The 24742-nt window shown below is 40.3% G+C and overlaps 1 protein-coding gene across 2 annotated transcripts in view; it reads right to left on the bottom strand.

Annotated features, from left to right (window-relative positions):
- The window catches only part of eif5b (eukaryotic translation initiation factor 5B), a 94809-nt gene that overhangs the window by 68519 nt on the left and 1548 nt on the right, over window positions 1-24742 (bottom strand). Inside the window, exons 2-4 of one of the 2 annotated variants that reach the window (XM_043691680.2) lie at window positions 10481-10582; window positions 10295-10391; window positions 8501-9131 (exon numbers count right to left, since the gene is read on the bottom strand). In XM_043691680.2, coding sequence (XP_043547615.1) covers window positions 8501-9131; window positions 10295-10391; window positions 10481-10582 — 830 coding nt within the window. The remainder of the gene's footprint in view (window positions 1-8500; window positions 9132-10294; window positions 10392-10480; window positions 10583-24742) is intronic. The other variant, XM_043691682.2, reaches the window with a different exon arrangement.

Genomic DNA, 24742 nt, shown 5'->3' with positions numbered 1-24742 from the left:
AAAGGATTCAGTAAAGATGTAAAAGGATGTCACCAGGGTTGGAGGATTTGAACTATAGGGTGAGGCTGAATAGACTGGGGCTGTTTTTCCTGGAGCATCAGAGGGTGAGGTTCGTAAAATCATGAGGAGCATGGATAGAATAAATAGACAAGGTCTTTTCCCTGGGGTGAGGGAGTGCAGAACTAGAGGGCATAGGTTTAGGGTGAGAGGGGAAAGACATAAAATGGACCTAAGGTGCAACGTTTTCATGCAGAGGGTGGTGCATATATGGAATGAGCTGCCACAGGAAGTGGTGGAGGTTGGTACAATTACAGCATTTAAAAGGCATCTAGATGGGTATATGAATATGAAGGTTTCAGAGGGATATGGGCCATGTGCTGGCAAATGGGCCTAGATTAGATCAGGATATCTGGTTGGCATGGATGAGTTGGACTGAAGGGTCTGTTTCTGTGCTGTACATCTCTACGACTCTATGACTCTAAGAGGATTGATGAGGGCAGAGCAGTAGATGTGATCTATAAGGACTTCAGTAAGGTATTCGACAAGGTTCCCCATGGGAGACTGGTTAGCAAGGTTAGATCTCATGGAATACAAGAAGAACTAGTCATTTGGATACAGAACTGGCTCAAAGGTAGAAGACAGAGGGTGGTGGTGGAGGGTTGTTTTTCAAATTGGAGGCCTGTGACCAGTAAAGTGCCACAAGGATTGATGATTTGGATGTGAGTATAAAACGTGTAGTTACTAAGTTTGCAGATGACACCAAAATTGGAGGTGTAGTGGACAGCGAAGAAGGTTACCTCAGATTACAACGGAATCTTGATCAGATGGGCCAATAGACTGAGAAGTGGCAGATGGAGTTTAATTCAGATAAATGCAAGGTGCTGCATTTTGGGAAAGCAAATCTTAGCAGGACTTATACACTTAATGCTAAGGTCCTAGGGACTGTTGCTGAAAAAGGGACCTTGAAGTGCAGGTTCATAGCTCCTTGAAAGTGGAGTCGCAGGTAGATAGGATAGTGAAGAAGGCGTTTGGTATGCTTTCATTTATTGGTCAGAGTATTGAGTACTGGAGTTGAGAGGTCATGTTGCGGCTGTACAGGACATTAGGTGACAGTTGGAATATTGCTTCCAATTCTGGTCTTCTTCCTATCGGAAAGTTGCAAAACTTGAACGGGTTCATAAAAGATTTACAAGGATGTTGCCATGGTTGGGAGGATTTGACCTATAGGGAGAGGCTGAACAGGTGGGGGCTGTTTTCCCTGGAGCGTCAGGAGGCTGAGGAGTGACCTTATAGAGGTTTACAAAATCATGAGGGGCATGGATAGGATAAATAGACAAAATCTTTCCCTGAGATAGGGGGAGTCCAGAAGTAGAAGGCATAGGTTTAGGGTGGGAGGGGAAAGATATAAAAGAGACCTAAGGGGCAACGTTTTCATGCCAGAGCAAGTGATGGAGGCTAGTACAATTGCAACATTTAAAACGCATTTGGATGGGTATATGAATAGGAAGGGTTTGGAGGGATATGGGCTGGGTGCAGGCAGGTGGGACTAGATTGGGTTGGGATATCTGGTCAGCATGGACGAGTTGGACCAAAGGGTCTGTTTCTATGCCTTACATCTCTATGACTCTATTATAATTTTAACTCCTCGGTGTGTCTTTTTTTTTTAAAAAGAATGTTCATTGACAGAATTCAGGCATTGCTGGCTTGGCCCAGATTATTGCCCAACCCTAAATACCACAGCAGCAATGGTAGTGGTGAGTTCTCTTCCTAAGCCACTAGAGTTCTTGATTCGTAGGGTTCACCCACATTGCTGTTAAGGAGGGAATTCCAAGGTTTTGACATGGCAACAGTGAAGGAACTACAATATTGTCACAAATCAGGATGGTGGCTTGGAGGTTAACATATGCCCTTGTGCTTCTAGTTGGTGAGAACACAGAATGGGTTGTCAAAGGAGGCATGTAGAGATTTTGCAGTGCACCTTGTAGATGAAAGACAACTTCCAGTGTGTCAGGGCTAAAGAGAGTGAGGAGAAAGTGAGGTCTGCAGATGCTGGAGATCAAAGTTGAAACTTTATTGCTGGAACAGCACAGCAGGTCAGGCAGCATCCAGGGAACAGGAGATTCGACGTTTCGGGCACAGGCCCTTCTTCAGGAATGAAGAAGAGCCTGTGCCCGAAACGTCGAATCTCCTGTTCCCTGGATGCTGCCTGACCTGCTGTGCTGTTCCAGCAGTAAAGTTTCAACTAAAGAGAGTGAGTGAAGGTGGTGCACAGGGTGCCAATCTGCAGGCTGACACTGAATTTTAAATGTTGCTTGAGTGGAGCTCAAGTCAAGCACTACAAAAAGCCGAACCTCTGACCTGAACCGTAAATATTATTCATTTCACTAGTCCAGTTCAGTTTACTGTCATAGTAACAGCAAGGATGCTGACAGTAGTCCATTCAGCAATAGCAATGCCACTGTTTATTAGAGATAACAGTGCCTAGCACTTAAGTGGCAAGCAACATCTGTGCAAGCATAGAGACTATCCAGGTCTTGCTGCAAAGGGACATTGACTGATATAGTATCTGAGGAATCGTGAATAGTGCTAAATATTGTGAAATCACCAACAATCATTTCCACCTCTGACATTTTGACAAATAAGGTAATTGAAGGAGCAGCTGAAAACATTTGGGCCCAAGACATAATTTCTCAGCTAAAGCTCTTGTAGCATCCCTCCAACTATAACATCGATGTTATCTATGTATGTGCATGCATGGATTGGGGAGAGCAGTTTATAAGGGAAGTAGAGTTTAATACAGCTACATAATGGTTCATAATTTCATCATTTCCAACACACTACCTTAGCAGGGCATAAAAATTTGCACTAGCTGGCAATTTAGGCTTTGAACCCACATGCCCAGACCATTAGCTTAGACCAGGGATGGGGAACCTGCGGCCTTCTAGGCCATTGTGTGTGGTTTTTTGAATGAATCCAAATTTTGCAGAACAAATCTTTTATTAATATGTTTTTTCATCCTTTATTATTTTTAATTTTAATCTTAAAGTGAATGTATTTAAAATACCAGAGAGTAAAAGAAAATTCAGCGAAATAATCCTCACAGACTGACCGTCACAATTTTTAAAAATGTGAATTTTGAAGAAAATATAATTGAAGATTCTTGGATGCGGCCTTATTAGATGACAACTAACATAATGTGGCCTTCCGACATGAAAAGGTTCCCCACCTCTGGCTTAGACCTTTTGATTAGCAGTGCTATAACAATCACTATACCACTACCTCCCCTTGAGGCAATGTCCACATTTACCTTCACCAATCTTTTCCCACTCACAAACCAGGGAAGTACTAACAATTTGTTTTCTAGCCTCTTGCTCATCAAATCTCATATTCTCTTTTTGTAATCAAATTTCTTGACTCTCAATTCTAGAATTCACAATCATGAGGTTTACTACTCCTTTTGACATCAGAATAAGCAGGCCTCATTAGTTAAAACTGGAGAAATTTTTTCTGTGGTGGTTTTATGCATCAAGGAAGTTCATTAAAAGGCATGTCTGTTTGTTATAAATTATGTTTTCATTCTTTAAATGCTAGTCATTCTAATGTCATGTCTTTTAATTTACTTTCTCAATCTGCCTGATGACCTCCCCATCAAACTGACATATTTGCATTGGTTTCATTTAACAACCTAGTTTTACATTTACCCATTCACATTTAAACCTAATATGAAATTCTACTATATTTTAGTACTGGAGACACTTTTAATACAAGCTTTTGGTGATGAAAGAGAAAGATTTTGTCAAATCTTTTCATTCCGAATTCATTAGGGCATCCATTAGAATAGTAATGCAATTTTTATTCAGCAAAATCTAAGTATTACACTACCAAAAAAGCATATTAATACAATTTCATACCATACTAGATTTAAATAGCCTGTTCCCTCATGGAAGAATCAACGTGTTATCTGTAAAACTCACTCATATCGCATTATAAACTTGTACTTGTGATTACTGAAAATTTGGATTCCCAAATCTACTTGAAGATTCAAGTCCCCCACGATTACTGCATTGCCCTCACTACATGCATCTCAAATTTCCAGATTTCTACTCCTCCCCTCACCTCAACTACTATGACGGAGTCTTTAAACAACTCCGTCGTTTAAAGACGGAGGATTTGAGCTATAAGGAGAGGCTGTACAGGCTGGGGTTGTAGAGCACTTTCTGTCCTTTTGTTTCCGACTTCCACTCAAAACTGATTCTAGTTCATGATTTTTTTCCTTTTTCACAATCACCTTTATCCATTTCTTTCCCACCAGGGCTGCTACTCCTGCTTATCAAATGTCACCTATCCCTTCTAAAATAGAAAGCATTTAGGAATTTTGACTTTCAAATGTGATCATGCGATCACGTCTCTGAAATGACTAGTAGATCGAAGCAATTAACGATTATGCTATTAACAGATTACATTTGTTGTGAATGTGTCCATTCAGATTTGATTCTCTTCCCCACACCATCCCCAAAAGACGATAATTGCTTTGCTCATTCTGAAGTCACTCTTAGCTGAATCCTCACGCATCAGCCTGCTTAAGTAGCTTAAAACGCCATCCACTGTTCCAAGTTATTCAATTCACCAGGACACTGTCAATGGGCTGAAGAGCCTTTTCTGCATTCTATAACACAATGATTTCTGTGACTATGACTAGTACCAACCTAGTTTAAGTGAATTTTATGCCCCCCAAAAAAACAGCTCCCTTTGTGTGGCCTAAAAACAAAACCATTGTCTTCTACACCATTCCTTCAGCCTTGCATTTAAATTGTTAATCTGTTTATCCCCATGTCAAATGGACTATGATTTAGGTAACCATGCCAAGATTACTATTCTTCAGTAAAATATTATTCTTAACTCTAGACATGACATTGGTTTCCAAGTGCACCGCAACAACTGAATCCTTCCCATCTACAAACAGATATCTTTAATCCCGGCACTTTGGAGTTAAGCAAACTTCTGAACTTGCCAATGGAGCTTCAGAGAACAGTATTTATTCCCTGCAGTACAGGCCTTTCCGTTACAACGTGCATTCCATCAATGCGAATTTGCTGTAACGCAACTGACTAAGTGAGGGCGCTGTTTCTAAAATGCATGTTGCCTGTAACAAAAATGTAACCATTGCAGTACAAAAGGATTGATTGCATACAGTTTCCTATCAGTACAACAAACCTTTATGCTGACCACAACTGAATAGCTTCCTGCACCCTTATTCAATGGTTAATTTCCCCTTTAGTCTCTCTTCTACTTCATGCAGGTACCAAGTACCTTGGATACCCTGTTGGCCAAAATCAAGGGCACAGACTCGACCATTACAAACTGAATCCTTGTACCTACACAGCACAGATGTGACTAAGGTGTGCATCTGTGCATACAGGTACCTGCTCCAAGGTTGCACACACAATGATTGGCACTAACTTCAGGCTCTGGATGTCACTGCCACTTAGAGGTCCACACAGCAGGAAGGAAAATTAGAGGGAACGCTATTTTTTTTACCCCTATCATTAAATAATTCTAAAGATTATTTAAATATAAAGGTTAAAAGGTGTCTTTCGTCACACTCCCTGAAACCCCACAACATGAGGGATTCTAGATCAACACATTTAAACTTAAGCTCCTCCAACTACAGACATTTCACAGAAACAATAGTCTGGATCACAATGCTACCCACAAAATTCCACTTGTGGCATTTACAGCAAATGAGCTGCAACCCAGCCTTGAATTGTTTTTGGAATGCACAAGAAATTTGTTGATGGGAAGCCTTCAGAAATGAGATAACAAGAATCCAGAGAAAGTATATTCCCGTCAGGGTGAAAGGGAAGGCTGGTAGGTATAGGGAATGCTGGATGATTAAAGAAATTGAGGGTTTGGTTAGGAAAAAGAAGGAAGCATATGTCAGGTATAGACAGGATAGATCGAGTGAATCCTTAGGAGAGTATAAAGAAAGTAGGAGTATACTTAAGAGGGAAATCAGGAGAGCAAAACGGGGACATGAGATAGCTTTGGCAAATAGAATTAAGGAGAATCCAAAGGGTTTTTACAAATATATTAAGGACAAAAGGGTAACTAGGGAGAGAATAGAATAGGGCCCCTCAAAGATCAGCAAGGCGGCCTTTGTGCGGAGCCACAGAAAATGGGGGAGATACTAAATGAATATTTTGCATCAGTATTTACTGTGGAAAAGGAGATGGAAGATTATAGACTGTAGGGAAATAGATGGTGACATCTTGCAAAATGTCCAGATTACAGAGGAGGAAGTGCTGAATGTCTTGAAACGGTTAAAGGTGGATAAATCCCCAGGACCTGATCAGGTGTACTCGAGAACTCTGTGGGAAGCTAGAGAAGTGATTGCCGGGCCCCTTGCTGAGATATTTGTATCATCGATAGTCACAGGTGAGGTGCCAGAAGACTGGAGGTTGGCAAACGTGGTGCCACTGAAGAAGAAGGGCAGTAAAGACAAGCCAGGGAACTATAGACCGGTGAGCCTGACCTCAGTGGTGGGCAAGTTGTTGGAGGGAATCCTGAGGGACAGGATGTATATGTATTTGGAAAGGCAAGGACTGATTCTGGATAGTCAACATGGCTTTGTGTTTGGGAATCATGTCTCACAAACTTGATTGAGTTTTTTGAAGAAGTAACAAAGAAGATTGATGAGGGCAGAGCAGAAGATGTGATCTATATGGACTTCAGTAAGGCGTTCGACAAGGTTCCCCATGGGAGACTGATTAGCAAGGTTAGATCTCATGGAATACAGGGAGAACTAGCCATTTGGATACAGAACTGGCTCAAAAGGTAGAAGACAGGGGGTGGTGGTGGAGGGTTGTTTTTCAGACCGGAGGCTTGTGACCAGTGGAGTGCCATAAGGATTGGTGCTGGGCCTTCTACTTTTTGTCACTTACAAAAATGATTTGGATGCAAGCATAAGAGGTTAGTAAGTGTGCAGATGACACCAAAATTGGAGGTGTAGTGGACAGCGAAGAGGGTTACCTCCAGATTACAACAGGATCTTGACCAGATGGGTCCAGATGGGCAGAGATGTGGCAGATAGAGTTTAATTCAGATAAATGCGAGGTGCTGCATTTTGGGAAAGCAAATCTTAGCAGGACTTACACACTTAATAGTAAGGTACTAGAGAGTGTTACTGAACAAAGAGACCTTGGAGTGCAGGTTCATAGCTCCTTGAAAGTGGAGTCACAGGTAGATAGGATAGTGAAGAAGGCGTTTGGTATGCTTTCCTTTATTGGTCAGAGTACTGAGTACAGGAGTTGGGAGGTCACGTTGTGGCTGTACAGGACATTGGTAGGCCACTGTTGGAATATTGCTTCCAACTCTGGTCTCCTTCCTATCGGAAAGATATTGTGAAACTTGAAAGGGTTCAGAAAAGATTTACAAGGATGTTGCCAGAGTTGGAGGAGCTGAGCTACAGGGAGAGGCTGAATAGGCTGGGGCTGTTTTCCCTAGAGCGTCAGAGGCTGAGGGGTGACCTTATAGAGGTTTACGAAATCATGAGGGGCATGGATAGGATAAATAGACAAAGTCTTTTCCCTGGGGTCGGGGAGTCCAGAACTAGAGGGCATAGGTTTAGGGTGAGAGGGGAAAGATATAAAAGAGACCTAAGGGGCAACTTTTTCATGCAGAGGGTGGTACGTGTATGGAATGAGCTGCCAGAGGATGTGGTGGAGGCTGGTACAATTGCAACATTTAAGAGGCATTTGGATGGGTATATGAATAGGAAGGGTTTCCATGCTGTACATCTCTATGACTCTAAGTGTTGCCCGAGGTGCACATTCACCTAAAAACATTAACTCAAATAGGGCCTATGCACGATCTTGTGGGTTGCTGCATGGCGTGGTTGGTAGCAAATCTAACTTTATTGGTTAGCCAACAATGTGGTTTCAATAATAATCAGATTCTCAAGTTTAAATCATTAACTATTTACTAACATTAGCAAGCAAAAATTTCCTCAAATTAGAGGAAAAGGCCTGACTTCCATTAAATCCCGATTCCTAATGTTGCCTGCATCTACTTGTTGCCTTTTTCCTACAACAAAATGGCACACTACCCACAACATCAGCCAAAAACAAAAGGAAAAGAGAGAGGACAATGGAAAAAACAGACACACAAAAACAAATATGCAGAAGAAAACAAAATAAAAGAGTCAGGATTAGAAAGAAAAGAATTAAAGAACAAGGGGCATGAAGACAGTGACAGGTAAAGTGTGATCACATTCTTCACCTTATTGTACACAGGAACAGAAGAAATTGACTAGTTTTTTTTTTAAAGAAAACCAACTGAAAACCATGAAATGTTATTGCCATTTGGCTTCCAATGCAAGGTTTGACAACCAAATGTGACCTTTTTCAAAATGAATACTTTAAGGAAATAGCTCAGAAGGTAAAAATAAATGGTCCAACAACCAGTTTTTTTACAAATAGAAATCAGATATATAAAACAGTACCTTCTGCACCTGTAGTATCTTCAATTCCCTTAACTTCAGCAGTTGGAGTAACATCCATTTTCTCACTGACATTTTTAGAAACAAGTTCAGCTTCAGCTTTCTGAGTTTTAGCTTCCTGCTCTTTTTCCTTTTTCTGTCGCTCAGAATCATCCTTTTCTTTCTGCTTACGAAGTTTAGCCTTTTCCTCTTCCCGTTTCTTGCGCTCCCTTTCTTTCTTTTCTGCTTTCTTTTGTGCAGCTGTTTTTAGTTTGAATCCAGAATCTCCTCCATCCTCCCCTTCACTTTCATCTTTCTTCGCCTGATTACTTTTTTGATTCTTCTTGTTCTTTTGAGGGAACTCGCTGCATTCTTCATCACTGTCCGAGTTTGCTTTTGAGTTCTTAGTATCAACTTCCTCACCTTCTGAAAGTTCTAGTTTTTGTGCAAGACTTTGGGATCTCCCTTTAGGTATCTCAATGAACTCTTCTTCATCTGATTGCTCAGATTTTTGCTTCTGACCTTTGGTTTTTGGTAGCTCAAACTCTTTACCTTCCATTTCATCATCTTCAAAACTAGATTTTGAGACTTTCTGGCCCTTCTTCTTCTTATCTTGCTTTTTATTGATTGGTTCAGATTCATCTTTTTCTTCTTTCTATTAGAATAAAAATAGTTTCAATAAAATATTGAACATTCATTCCATTGCAAAACGTGAAATTGAAAATTATGCCAGCCCTGTCTGAGCCAACTTATTCAATTTAGCAGAAAGGGCTTTTTCAGATAGAATTAAGATTCAGCCTTGACCTAGAGTGCAGTTTGAGATCCAAAATGGCTAAAACTACAAGCAGCTTTTAAGTCAAAAGGGACTAAACACATCCTGCTAGTACAGGAATGATTTTAAGTCTAATTGAAATTTTCAAAAAAGCACACTTTTTAACCTTTTGGAATTTCTGTACACATCTGCAACTGGACACAAACTAATGCCGTCAGCTCTTATGAATATCAGAAAAAAACTTGTGCTGACTTTTGTATGTTTTATATGATATAATGTTTTTCTGACATTTCTAAATAATTGAGAACAGTAAAACCTAGAAAATTTAAAGATGAATGAAAAAATTAAGTCAATGGAAATGAAGAGGGAACAAAAGAATTCAAACCCATTTCGCATTATGGGCAATGCACTTAGCATAGTCCTGTGCTGAAATTCTGCCAAATTTTTTTCACACAGGTAGGCAAGCTATGGAGACAAAAGTGTGGAATGGTAAATGGGGGATGACAAAGGGAGGAGAGCAACAGTGGGCAGAGGAGAAAATTCTAGGAGACTTGAAAAATTGCAGAGGTACAAATGTAGTAGATTCTAAGGATACAGAGGGACTTACCATAAATGAGAATTTAAAATCAGACAATGTCATATCAGACACCAATATGAGTCAGCAAGAACAGAGCAATGAATAAGAAAAATTGTTGCAATATGGATAAAGTTTAAGTGAGCTCAAATTCAGAGAAGACTGGAGAATCCATGTCTAGAATTAACTAAAGTGTTAAAAGGGAGTGTTCAATACAAGCAATTTTTCACAGTAAATCAGCTGGAGATGGTGTGGAAATGGGTGATGGTACAAAGGAAGTAAATGATATTTGGCACATACAGGGTATGGGATCAGAAACTTCAGATCAGAGAACATACAATATAGTTTATCTAGAACTAAAATATCAGTGCCAATTAGTCACTCCCTTTGTGATAATAAACACTGCAGGGCAAAAGCTAAAGAAGTACAATTCTGGAAGTATCCTTCTCAAAATGGTAAAATTAAGTTAAACCTTTACTTTGGCTGAAGATTTGGCTGCTTCATTATGACCCTTTGTTTCTTGAATCTCTAAAGAAAGTTCTTCAATTTCTTTTAGTATATCATCTTCCCTGGAATTTGAGAACAAAGAGAAACTCAGTACAGAAGAAAACATGCGAACACAAACACAAAAAAAAAGCAATCCAAAACTAATACTTACTCAAAATCCTTTTTCTTCTTTTTACTAACTGGTTTAGGTTTGGGAGCTCCTGCTCCCTCAATCTCTGCTGCCAATGCATCAATATCAATATCATCCTTGGCACTAGGAACAAAAACAAATAATGTAAAGATTGTATTGTTTATTTTTCTGTATTTTTGATTGTGGACTGAAATGGAAAAAGAACTGCCGGGGAGAAAAAGGATTGTGAAAGAGATTGCTGCACTTTTTAAAAAAAAGTTACCCTCACTCATTATAAATAAGGAGGTAGTGGTGTAGTGGTTACATCACTAGATGAAAAATCCATAGACCCAAGATAATGTTCTGGGAAATTGAATTTAATAAAAATCTGGAGTTAAAAGCCTAATGTTGGCTGTGGAGCCATTGTTTGTGGTCACAACAACTTTCCTGATTCATCAAATGTCTTCTAGGGAAGCAAATCCACCAATCAGATCTGCTCCAAACTACTTATGACGCCAGATCCTCAGCATTGTAATTAACTCAACTGCCCTCTAGGCAATTAGGGATGGGCGATAAATTATGACCCAAGCAACAAATGAACTAACACTGCTGCTTTTTCATGCATTACGGGAAGGTTAGTTACCGATGCGCTACTATCTGGGGGTGTATAAAAAATGAGATTTGGCTGATTGGTCTGTGGAGTGATTGGCTCCTATGTAGTTAAAGGTGTGCGAACAGAACACCAGAAGGAAAGATGGTGTTTCTCATTCTATCTTTGGAAAAAAATAGCAATATCAAAAGGCTAAAGAAAACCATTTTATTTTTCCCCTCAGTGACGGAAAATTTATAGTTTTTAACCAGTAGCTAAAAGATTTTGCAATTTGCGAACCAACCACTATGTGACTCCTGCAAGGAAATGTAAAGTACCTGGAGATGAGAAATTGATGAACAGCAAGGAAAAACGATCACATCTGTGAATCCCATGGAGTTAAATGTCAACAATTCATAGTTACGTACCTGCAGTTAGAACCTATTTATTTGCAATAAATATTAATTCTAGTTGGGTAGAAAAGAAAACTTGGTCTGTGCTTTCTGCTAACCTTGGTCTAATGAAAAGGTAAATTGGAGAATTGTACATATGTGGATAAAGCCTATAACTTTTGTGACAAGTCTGAGAACAGTAGGGCTTGATTCCCAGGGTACTACTACAGTGATGGGTGACAATATACCAATTTTTACACAAGAATACCAATATTAATAGGGAATGCAACAGAATCTGAATCCCCATCCCTGATGGGCATAATTAATGTAATCTATATACATCAATAAATATGTTGGGTGACAGTTGATTCTGAGACATAGGTCCTGAATCTAAATAAAGGAAAGTACGATGGCATGAGGTGTGAACGTTATGAATGATGATGAATAGACAATGGCAAACATTTAAAGAGCATATGGAGGAATCGCAACAATTGTTCAATGCTGTCTGGCACAAAAATAAAAACAGGACAGATGGCTAACCACGGCTAACAAGGGAAATTTGGGATAGTATTAGAACAAAAAGGGCCATACAAAATGGCCAAAAAAGCACACGTAAGGATTGGGAACACGAGGTTTAGATTTCAGCAAAGGAGAGCAAAGTATTAATTAAAGCGGGGAAATAGAGAATGAGCAAAAGCTCACAGGAAAAATATAATCATAACCACATAACCACAGAAGCTTTTGCAGAGAAAAAAAGCCTGGTCAAGAAAAACATAGGTCCCTCAGTCAGAAACAGGACAAATTGTAATCAGTAACAATTAAACACATTTAATTGACGGAATCAGCATGGATTAACAAAATGGAAATTATGCTCAAATCCACTGGAATATTAGATTAGTTACAGTGTGGAAACTGGCCCTTCACCCAACAAGTCCACACACCGACCCACCGAAGCACAAAACACCCAGACCCATTCCCCTACATTTACCCCTTCAGCTAACACTGGCAATTTAGCATGGCCAATTCACCTGACCTGCACATCTTTGGACTGTGGGAGGAAACCGGAGCACCCGGAGGAAACCCACGCAACACAGGGAGAACGTTCAAACTCCAGAGTCAGTCACCTGAGGCAGGAATTGAACCCGGGTCTCTGGCGCTGTGAAGCAGCAGTGCTAACCACTGTGCCACCGTGTCGTCCACTTTAAAAGGATGTAACTGGCAGAACTGATAAACGCATGCCAGGGGATGTGGTTTACTTGGACTTTCTGGAAGGCTTTCAATAAAGGTACCACAAGAGGAGTCCAGAACTAGAGTGCATAGGCTTATGCCGAGACTGGTGCATGCATGGAATGAGCTCCCAGAGGAAGTGGCAGAGGCTGTACAATTACAACATTTAAAATTCATCTGGATGGGTATATGAATATGAAGGATTCAGAGGGATAATGGGCCAAGTTCTGGCAAATGGGACTAGCCCTAAATTCAGAATATCTGGTTGGCATCGACGAAGCGGATCAAAGGGTCTGTTCCCGTGCTGTACACCTCTATGACCGGACAGGGTAAACATAGGAAGGATGTTCCCAATGACGAAGGAGTACAGAAGCATGAGTCACAATCTAAGGACACAAGATAAGTAATTTAGGGCTGAGATGAAGAGAAATTTCTTCATCCAGAAAGTGGTGAGCCTACTGAATTCTCTGCCACAAAAAGCGGATTAGTCAAGAACATTGAAGGATTTCAAGAAACGTTTGAAGATTTCAAAGACAACACTAAAGATTTTTGTTAATCTTTCTGCTAAATGTATTTTTTACAGTAATATGAGCTTCTAAAGAGCAGATACAAGTGACATTACAGTTGGCAATCAGGAAATGACAGTTTCATTAAATAGCTACATTTCATCATGGTTTAGATTAGATTAGATTACAGTGTGGAAACAGGCCCTTCGGCCCAACAAGTCCACACCGACCCGCCGAAGCGAAATCCACCCATACCCCTACATTTACCCCTTACCTAACACTACGGGCAATTTAGTATGGCCAATTCACCTGACCCTGCACATCTTTGGACTGTGGGAGGAAACCGGAGCACCCGGAGGAAACCCACGCAGACACGGGGAGAACGTGCAAACTCCACACAGTCAGTCGCCTGAGGCGGGAATTGAACCCGGGTCTCTGGCGCTGTGAGGCAGCAGTGCTAACCACTGTGCCACCGTGCCGCCCACGTGTTTGCATACCGGAGATCCACACACAACTTGATGCAGCACATACAAAGGAGGCCATCAGGATGAGGGTAGTAATGGATGTGTTGTCTCCCCCCTTTGTCCAGTTCTTTATAAAGGTGTCCCTTCGGACACAGTCCGTCTTCGGTCTCCACATGAAGTGGAAGATAGCTTAGGTGACTGCCGCTGCACAGTCGTGCGGAACAGGCCAGACCTGTCCCACATGTAACAACAATTTCACTAATTTTTTAAAAATTTGTTTATTTCAAAAATATTCTTTATTCATAGAAAATTTTGGTACATGTACAATTGATGCCATTTAGATGTGTACTGTCTTTACTTTCCAAGAGCAAATTGTGTCGTTGATATTTACCATTCTTTATGTTCACTGTTCAACCGCTTGGCATTTAGTGGCGGCACCAGCAGGGCCCAATTACCGAACGGATCCCCATTATTCTGCAGCAGAAGGACAGTGGTCTTTCCCGACTGTGCCTTGCCCCTAGCTTCAGTGCAACGCTCAGCACATAGTCCTGGACCTTTGAGTGTTGCAAACTGGCACATTCCATCAGGGTCAACTCCTTGAGCTGGAAGACCAGCAGGTTTCGGGCAGACCAAACAGCATCTTTCATCGAGTTGATGGTCTTCCAGGCACAGTTGATGTTCGTGTCGGTTCACACCCCGGGGAACAGACCATAGAGCACGGTGTCCCACATCACTCTTATCCATGAAGCGCCCAGCATCTTGGATGATCCTGAATGCATCCAGCTCCTTGATATCAGGCTCATGACTTTCTGCTCTTCAGTGCGGATGAGTGCTTCCAGACTGTAATGTATGCACTGAAGTGATGCCTCTCCCTCTCAGCTGCCTGGTGCTCGATGCTCTTTCTGCTGCTGATCAGGGGGGCTGTTGCCAGATGATCCTCCCTCCAGTGCAGGTGACTGCTTCCAGACTGCAATGTATGCACCAAAGTGATGCCTCTCCTTCTTGGTCACCCTCTGCCGCCTCAGTTTCAAGTTGCATTCATGCACAGCTTAGATATTTAACAGATTTGCCACATTTATATACATGAATGCTGTACTGAAAAGCAATCCTGCTGGCTTACAACGTGAAGGAAAACAGTCAAACTTCTCAAAAAGTAAGCATCCTTCAGCAGACTTTTATAAGAAAATCAGCCAAACAGAAACCAAGTCAAAATCATTAATTGCCAAACAGGAACTAGCTCCACAACAATTAGCCATTACAATTTGTAACATGACAAAATGACAAGAGGTCTGCTCTAATTCTGAATGATATGGTGAATTGTGAAATGAAAAAAAATTGAATCAAACTCTCTTTGCCTATGAATGATGATTCCTAAATTAATAGGATATTGGTGCTCTGCAAACAAGGTACGTGTTTTCTTGGACTGCATCTTGTTGACTATTTAGCCAAACTGAAAAATCAAAAGGCGAAGGCAGAAACTTCACAATTTAGGCCAGCTTAATGACAAAACATAACACTTTCTTGAAAGTACAGCTGTACCAATTCTGCTAATTAGACTTTTCGAGACTGAGGCAATTTTTTTTCCCCATACAAAATGCACACTAATTGAATAGATCCTCTCTGAGAGCTTGTTGATGACCAAAAGTTGCAATGAGGCACATTGGTTAAAATTATTGATGCCAATGGGGAACAGGGAACACTTCATAAATTTCATCCTGTGTGTCACGGTCACCCTGAATGCCGAAGTGTTTTTTTTTTGAGGACTACTGGAGACAATAGCTGCAGGAGTTTAAAAAAAATTCTTTATGGAATCAAAGGGACACATCAACTAAAACGGTCAAAGAAATTGCTAAACAGACTGCACTGCAACCTCTTGTGATGACAAAGATGAGAGGCTGATGACCCACTATACAGCAAACCATCTCCTGGATGGTTTATCCCTCTTCACCTCAAGCTTAATAATTGGGTGTATCCCATCTGTAACTATAAATGAATTAGGGAACCTTGTCCATGGTCTGGACATTACATATATCATGCAATAAATCATGTATGAGTAAACTCTTAACACAGAAGTTAACATACCCTGGCTTGTCTGTTACATAGTGCTTCTTTAGTAACAGTAAATTAAACTTTGCATTGAAAATCTTAGATCATGTATGTAATTATACCTGAATAGATGTCTTAACAGTATATAAAATAAACTTAATTTAATAAAAATAATTTTACTAAATATGGCAAATTCCATTTTAAGGATTTTGGCAAATTGCTTAATAAATTAGTCAAAAAACTAATTTTAGTTGGATATAAACAGGCTGAGTAATTTTAATATAAAATGAATTTTACATGACTTTCTGTACCCACTAATCTCGTTGGAGTTAGCTTAATAATTTTAAGGGTGGAATAAATACAATGTTTTCTAATCATACTTTGCAGGTACCTTGGATTTCACTAATTATTCAACACTTTCAAATTGACTCATTTATTAGCTCTCAAATACTCCACAGGCCTTAATAAGAACTTTTATTTGTCAGGTGTATTCGAATATGTTAAAATGGATGCCTTATTCTAAAGGGTACTTTTTTTTAAAGGAGTGTATACAAGTTGTGCAACCTCAGCATTCAAATTATCAGCTACTAAAACACTCTATTTGTTGCTGAGAGACCAATCTCTTTTTTTTCCTCAACATCTCAAAACTGTCAGCTGATCATTGGGGGAGAAAAATCTTCTAATTCACACACACATCATTTCAATGATTAATTTACCCAATGTCCACACTTCAGGCCAAGCATCCATTAAAAATCAACTTATGCAAGCTTCATGATCCACATTATTGATGAGCTCTGTCAGTTTGGATCTTGGAATATTTACTTAGTGAATTGTGCACATCTACAGCAGAGGCACAATACAAGTTGGTGTAATTGATTCTCTTCCCCAAATGAATGAATTTCAAGGTGTTATTGTCAAATTCATCCACATTCCTGCTCTACCATTTCTGAGCAATCCTCTCCAACTAGATGCTGCCAACTCATATACCATGGCTTCTCGGACACTGAGGTCTCTTCTGATATCCATTTCTTTCTCTCTGCCATGATGCTTTGTTTTGTCACATATCTCTACAATTCACTAATAAAGCCATTTCACCTTCATGTTTTTGTCTGTGCCTTCAAAAGCCTTCTAAATACATTTTCCAACAGCAAGTTTCACCTATCCTGTAAAATGGGCTCAGTGGGAAAATGGGAACCAATTGTTTTTAAATACAAAAATATTTCCTTTTATAAGAGCATAATGCACCACCTCATTCACCATGGAATCTCAATAAAAAAATTGTAGCCAAAATGAAAGTCAGTAGCTTCTGATTATCACAATACTCTGTAATGTCAATAAATCATAGAATCACAGAATCAATCCCTGCAATGTGGAAGCAGACCATTCAGGCCATCAAGTCCACACTGATCCACATCCCTTACTCTATCTCTGTAATTCTGCATTTCCCATGGCTAATCTATCTAGCCTGCACATCCCTGGACATTATGGGCAATTTAGCATAGTCATTCCAAATAACCTGCACATCTTTGGACTGCGGGAGAAAATCAGAGCATTCGGAGGAAACCCACACAAACACAAAGAGAATGTGGAAACTCCACACAGTCAGAGTGGCCTAAGGCTGGAATTGAACCCTGGTCCTTGGCACTGAGAGGCAGCAGTGAGCCACAAAGTAATACATTGTAGTAGCAAACTGCAAAAATAAAGCATGAGTTAACTTACAAATTTTTCACTCCTGCCAAGAGGAGCATGTTACTTCCACTGCATTCTTTCCATAAACAAATAACCAAAGGAATTTGTCATAATAAGGACAAATATAAACTCGAACCTATTCTACACCTTTCCCCAACTCGGTCTGCTTATTCTACTTACTAATGTAGCCAAAGGAAATGTTCATTTGCACCTACCAAGGTGAATAAGACCATGTCAAGCTTTTTAAAATCTGCTTCAAAAAATATCAGAATGTATTTTGTGCAAGAAGTGTTTCTTTTTATAAATGACAATATTAAGACCAAAGGCTTGCAATGCTAAGCTCGTTCAATAACGGTTTCAGCCAAAATTTTAAAAATGAAAATTAGAAAGGCTCCAGACCTGATCCCCATTTATATAGCATTTGTTAGCCAATTAGCCCGTGGGTAGACAAACAGGAGGCTGGAAGAACACAGCAAGCCGGGCAGCATCAGGAGGTGGAGAAGTTAACATTTCGGGTCTAACCCTTCTTCAGGACTGGGGGTGGGTGTTTCAACAAGAAGTTTCAATCTTCTTATCCTCACCTTAAAACTCAGAGTTAGCCTGTTTCCACATAAAGCTTTTATTCAGTAGGCATGGCTATACTTGGTTTCTTAACAGCAAATTTCTGTACTCACTCTACACCATGTCTCTAATTCATATCTCTTCAAGAGACCATTAAGCTGTTAACATAATTGATTTATTCCTCACCAGGGGGTCACTTAACTTATGCATTCAACAGCCATGTAGAATATTCTCTTCTATATCACCTAAGCTTTCACCACACAGAACTTTTCTTTTGCACTGACTGTTTTCAGAGACTGCTGAAATGCATTGGTAAACCAAAGCTCGCACAGGCCTTAATTCTCCAATGAACGTACTTACCTCTCTGAAAGAAACTTACCCACTCATTAGTCGTCTGAATGGTGCTATCTTTCTAAAAGAAACACATTTCTATCTCTGCCACTTTGTGCCAGAGGATATCTTGTTGCTGCACCCCATTTTATATTTCTCTTCAGAATCACTGAAGTATTATGGTGCAGGAGGAGGCCATTCAACCCATGCCGTCTTCAGTAACTTTGCAAAGGAAAATTATGACTTAGTGCCACTCTCCCCTGCCTGCTTCCCATATCCTTACACATAAAATAGAAATAATCATCTAAAGCTGTTGAATGCCTCAATTAAACCAGTTTTGACCACATTTCTAGGCAGCTTATTCCAGACTTAACCCATGTGAGGTAATTCTTCTCTCAAATCACATTTACGACTTTTGCAATTCACTTGAAATCTGTACCATCTCATTTTTGATCCTTTTATGAATGGGAAGAATTTCTCCCTAGCTACTCTATGCAGCCTCATGATTTTGAGAACTTCTATTAAATCTCCTTTTAGCCTGCTTCTCTTCATGATCAGTTCCAACCTCTCCAATCTACCATTTTAACTGAAGTATATCATCCCCGAAACAACTCTTGTAAATCTCTCCCAGATTCTCTCCAAAACTTTCACATCACTCCTGTGGTGTAACTGACCAGTAGCACAGAATTTCCTAGACGGACAATCATACTGGTTAGCGAGTGGTTGCCAATAACAATAGAATGGCACCCAAAGCTACACATGAAATTACAGTCGGAGTCTAACAAGTGTCATATAAAAAGTTCAGCCAAACCTCTTTAGTCTTGAACCCTGTTAATAAAGTCCAGATTATTGTTTGCTCTAAAAACTGCTCTCCTGCCAATTTCTATGCATTTATCTACCCACATCCCACTGCTCCAGCACCCTCTTAAGTCTTGCACAGTTCTTTTATGTTGTCTGTCCATGTTCATCAATGCAAATTCTCTGAACTGAACTTCATCTGCCACTGAATCAAAGATGTTTTGAGAAATTAAAACTCATGTATCAACTATATCATTAGCTGCTTTTTTTAAGATCATAGGCTGAAGCTCATCAAGGCATAAGCACTTGACAGGCCACAGTTCCAACAATTTACCAAGATCCACTTCTTTTGAGATTGTGATTTTCTCCAATTAATAAGCTTCCCTTTTGTTTTGTTTAAACCTCCCTCTCATATTTCTACTTGAAAGCTATGATGATTCTGACTCCAAGTCTGATGTTGGTCACAACTTGAAATGTTAACTATTACTGTCCACAATGCTGTCAGACCTAATGTGTATTTGCAGCATTTTAACATTTATTTCTATTTTCCAGCATCCACAGTATTTTGCTTGTGTTCAAAACATAGCACATTTTATATTTTACAATCCCTGAAGTCTAGATTGTTCAGTCATGCACCACTTCCTCTCAGATTTCTTGATCTATACACATCAATGTAATCTTTCTCAAGATTCCTTCCTCTTACACTCAGTCCTGCTCACACAAACAACCATAAATCGATCTTTATCAGTGTCACATTTTATGAATTTAACCTCTGTCACTGAAGATTAATGATGACTTGTTTCATAACTTTGAGCAATAGATCAATGAGCAAATTGCAGTTGTCAACGTCTATGATTTTAAAAAACAGAAATATGCTGTCGACCCTGCTGCCAGATATAATATAATGGCTACTATTAAATGATACTTTTCCAAAATATTCATTCACGAGATCAGGGTACCGTTGGCTAGACCAGAATTTATTGTCTTCCCTAACTGCCCAGAGGACAGATGATAATCTGGAATCACACAAATTCCAGACCAGGTTAGAATGGCAGATTTCCTTCTCTGAAGAACATTAGTGAACCAGATGGGTTTTCTGACAATTGACACTGTTTTTGTATCAAGATGGATAGTGAGAAAGTTGATTCAGAATCTTAATCTGCTGAATCTTAATAAATGAAACTATGAAGATATGAGGTGTGAGTTAGCATTGATAGATTGGAGCCGAAAATGTGTTGCTGGTAAAGCACAGCAGGTCAGGCAGCATCCAAGGAACAGAAGAATCGACGTTTCAGGCATAAGCCCTTCATCAGGAATGAGGGATTGGGGAGAGTTACTGAAAGGGATGCCAGTGGATAGGCAATGGCAAACATTCAAGGAATGCATGGAGGAACTGCAGTAACTGTTTATTCCTGTCCAGCACAAAAGCAAAATGGGTAAGAGGGCCAATCCATGGATTACAAAGGAAATTAGAGATTGTATCCAAACCAAGGAAGAAGCATACAGATTGTCTAAGAAAAACAATATGTCTGGGGATTGAGAGCTGTTTAAAATTCAGCAAAGAAGAATCCAGGGATTGATTAAGAAAGAGAAAATATAGTGCGAAAGTAAGCTTGCAGGAAACATAATGAAAGACACGAAGAATTTCTATTGATATGTGAACAGAATAAGGTTAGTGAAGACAAATGTAGGTCTCCTACAGACAGAAATGGAAGACTGTATAATAGGGGACAAAGAAATGGCTGAGTAACTGAATATATATTTTGGCTCTGTCTTCACAAAAGAGGACACAAATCAGATACCAGAAATGTTACAGAATGCAAAACTTATTGAGAGAGAAGAACTAAGGGAAATCAATATTAGTAGAAAAATGGTGTTGGAAAAATTGATGGGATTGAAGATGGATAAATCCTTAGGGCGAGATGTTCTACATCCCAGAGTACTTAAAGTGGCTCTAGAAATAGTGGCTGCATTGGTGGTCATCTTCCAGGATTCTATAGACCCTGGAAGAATCCCTGTAGATTGGAGGGTAGCTAATGTTACTCCAGTATTCAAAAGACGTGGTAGAGAAATTAGGGAATTCTCAACCAATAAGACTAACTTCAACAGTGAGGAAAACTCTCAAATCCATTATCAAGGATTTTATAGCAGAGCATTTACAAAGCAGTGGCAGAGTCAGCACGAATTTATAAAGGGGAATTCATGCTTGACAAATCTGTTAGAATTCTATGAAGATGTAACTACTAGAGTCGATAAGGTACATTTAGACTTTCAGAAAGCATTTGACAAAGCCCGCTTAAGAGGATATTGTGCAAGATTAAAGTGTATGGAACCGGGGGGAGCGTATTAAGATGGATAGAAAACTGGTTGGCAGGGAGTAAACAAAGAGTAGGAATTAATGGATTCTTTTCAAATTGGCAGGCAGTAACTAGTGGGGTGCCAGAGGGATCAGTGCTAGGACCTCAGTTATTCACCTTAGATATTGATGATTAGGGCAAGGGAACAAAATGTAACATCTCAAATTTTGCAGATGATACCAAGTTGGATGTGAGAATGATCTGTGACGAGGATGCAAAGATGCTTCAGCATGATCTGAACTGGGTAAGTGAGTGGGCAAATCAATGGCAGATGCAGTATAATTTGGATAAATAAGTGAGGTTATTCACTTTGGAAGCAAAAACAAGATGACAGATTACTGATTGAACAGCTGTAAAATGGGAGAGGGAAGTGTGCACCAGTCGCTGAAGGTAGGTGCAGCAGGCAGTAAAGGCAGCAAATTGTATTTGTACGTTGGCCTTCATTGCGAGAGGTTTCAAGTACAGGAGCAGGGATGCATTGTTTCAGTTATACAGGGCCTTGATGAGGCCACATATAGAATACTGTGCAGTTTTGGTCTCCTTTTCGGAGGAAGGATGCTGTTGCTCTCAAGGGCGTGCAACAAAGATTTATCAGGATGATTCCAGGGATGGCGGGACTGACATATGAGGAGAGATTGACTAGGTTAGGATTGTTTTCGCTGGAGGTCAGACGAGTGGTGGTGGTGGTGGGGGGGAATCTCATAGAGACTTATAAAATCATAACAGGACAAGACATGGTAGATGCAGACAGGATGATCCCCATGGTGGGTGTGTCCAAAAGGGATCACAGTCTGAGGACTTGGGATGGACCATTTCGGATGGAGATGAGGAAACATATCTTCACCAAAATGTGGTGAGACTGTGGAATTCAATGCCAAAGGAAATAGTTGATGCCAAAACATTTAATGTATTCAAGGGGCGGCACTTGGGGCAAACGGGACAAAGGTTATGGGGAGAGAGCAGAATTAGGCGATTGAGTTGGATAATCAGCCATGGTCGTGATGAATGGCAGAGCAGGCTTGAAGGGCCGAATGGCCTCCTCCTGTTTCTCTGTTTCTATGAATTCACGGTCATCATTAGTGTGTTAATTGCAGGATTTTAAATTAATTCAAATTCCACCACTTGCCATAGTGGGATTTGAACTCCGATCACCAACTTATTAACAGTCTGCCACTAATACCACCAGTCCATTGCCTCCCTTTTGATCATCAAATTTTCTAGCTAGCTCAGAAGTTTAAAAACTTGCGTGTGAACACTTTTATGTTGTTAATAGCAGGATTGAATACCTGATAAGGTGCAAGGAACTGCACCCAAGTGCTACATGTAGGTCACAAGATGTGCGGGTTCATTCCAGCCTATCAATAGAAAGGTGAACTTATTTATATTTCTTAACATAGAGGTAAAATTCCCATGGAATTACATAATACAGGTATAGTCATTGAACAGGTGATTAATTATACAGGCAAACTAATTTTCAAAGCTTTTCATGTTAACATAGAACATTACAGCACTGTACAGGCCCTTCGACCCTCGATGTTGCGCCAAGCTGTAAAACCAATCTAAAGCCCATCTAGCCTACACTATTCAATTATTATCCATATGTTTATCCAATGATCAGTTAAATGCTCTAACGTTGGTGAGTCTACTACTATCGCAAGCAGGGCGTTCCACACCCTTATTACTCTGGGAAAAAAACTACCTCTGACATCTGTCTTATATCCATTATCCCTCAATTTAAACCAATGCCCCCTCATTCTAGCCATCACTGTCTTAGAGAAAAGGCTCTCACTGTCCACCCTATCTAATCTTCTGATCATCTTGTATGCATCTATTAAGTCACTTCTTAACCTTCTTCTCGCTAATGAAACAGCCTCAAGTCCCTCAGTCTTTCCTCATCAGATCGTCTCTCCAGACCAGGCAACATCCTGGTAAATCTCCTCTGCACCCTTTCCAAAGTTTCCACATCCTTCCTATAATGCAGTGACCAGAACTGTATGCAATACTCCAAGAGTGGCCGCACCAGAGTTTTGTACAGCTGCAACATGACCTCACTGCTCTGAAACTCAATCCCTCGACCAATAAAAGTAAACACACTGTACGCCTTCTTAACAATCCTATCAACCTGGGTGACAACTTTCAGGGATCTATGCACATGAACACCACGATCTCTCTGCTCATCCACACTACCAAGAACATTACCATTAGCCAGTCCTCTGTATTTCTGTTACTCCTCCCAAAGTGAATCACCTCACACTTTTCTGCATTAAATTCCATTTGCCACCTCTCAGCTCAGCTCTGCAGCTTATCTATGTTCTCTGTAACCTGCAACAACCTTTCACACTGTCCACAACTCCAGTGACCTTAGTGTCATTCGCAAATTTACTAACCCATGCTTCTACGCTCTCATCCAGATCATTTATAAACATGCCAAACAGCAGTGGCCCCAAAACAGTTCCTTGCAGTTGTGGTGTAAAATTCCAAGCAGTGGAATGTGGTGAAACGGTTAAAAATTATGTCCCAATACATGTGTGAATCTAACCGGAATGGAGGTGTTGCTTAGTCCCGTGTGAATCTTCTTATCTGTATGTAACCAGAATGGAATGTGTTTTTTAGCCTTGCTCTGCTGTTCACATGAATGTTTATATCTGGAAAAGAGTATATCAGCTGGAAAAGTCTCCAGTTCGGTGAGTCTGCTCCGGGGTTACGTTTAACCGCCGAGCGTGGGTTGTTGGCAACCGCTCTACGAGAACTGACGGCTCCCAGTTTTGGTAACATGTAGAGTGAGTATAAGCCAGACCCGTTCTGGCGACGCTGCGGGGAATAAAATGCCCATATTCTAGCAGACTCGCCTCTTGGTCGTTTGTTCTGTGTCAGACTACTCTCCTACGAACCTGACCTTGAGAATTTTTTAAAACAGCAGTACACCACTACAAATTGAACAGGATGAACATTTCCCATCAACCACTACCCTCTGTCTTCTTACAGCTAGCGAATTTCTGATCCAAACCGCTAAATCACCCTCAATCCCATGCCTTCATACTTTCTGCAATAGCCTACTGTGGGGAACCTTGTCAAACACTTTACTGAAATCCATATACGCCACATCAACTGCTTTACCCTCATCCACCTGTTTGGTCACCTTCTCAAAGAACTCAATAAGGTTTGTGAGGTACGACCTATCCCTAATCAAACTACTCCTCTCTCTTATAAGCCATTCCAAAATTTCACCCACAACCGAAGTAAGGCTCACTGGTCAATAATTACCAGGGTTATTCCTCTTCTTGAACAAGGGGACATTTGCCATCCTCCAGTCTTCGGGTACTATTTCTATAGACAACGATGACA

The sequence above is a fragment of the Chiloscyllium plagiosum genome, unplaced genomic scaffold (assembly GCF_037043375.1).
Source record: "Chiloscyllium plagiosum isolate Xiang-an unplaced genomic scaffold, Cpla_swu_hap1 HiC_scaffold_6, whole genome shotgun sequence".
In the NCBI taxonomy this organism is placed as follows: Eukaryota; Metazoa; Chordata; class Chondrichthyes; order Orectolobiformes; family Hemiscylliidae; genus Chiloscyllium; species Chiloscyllium plagiosum.
The sequence above is the reverse complement of the archived record's forward strand: the minus strand, read 5'-3'. Positions and strand labels throughout refer to the sequence as shown.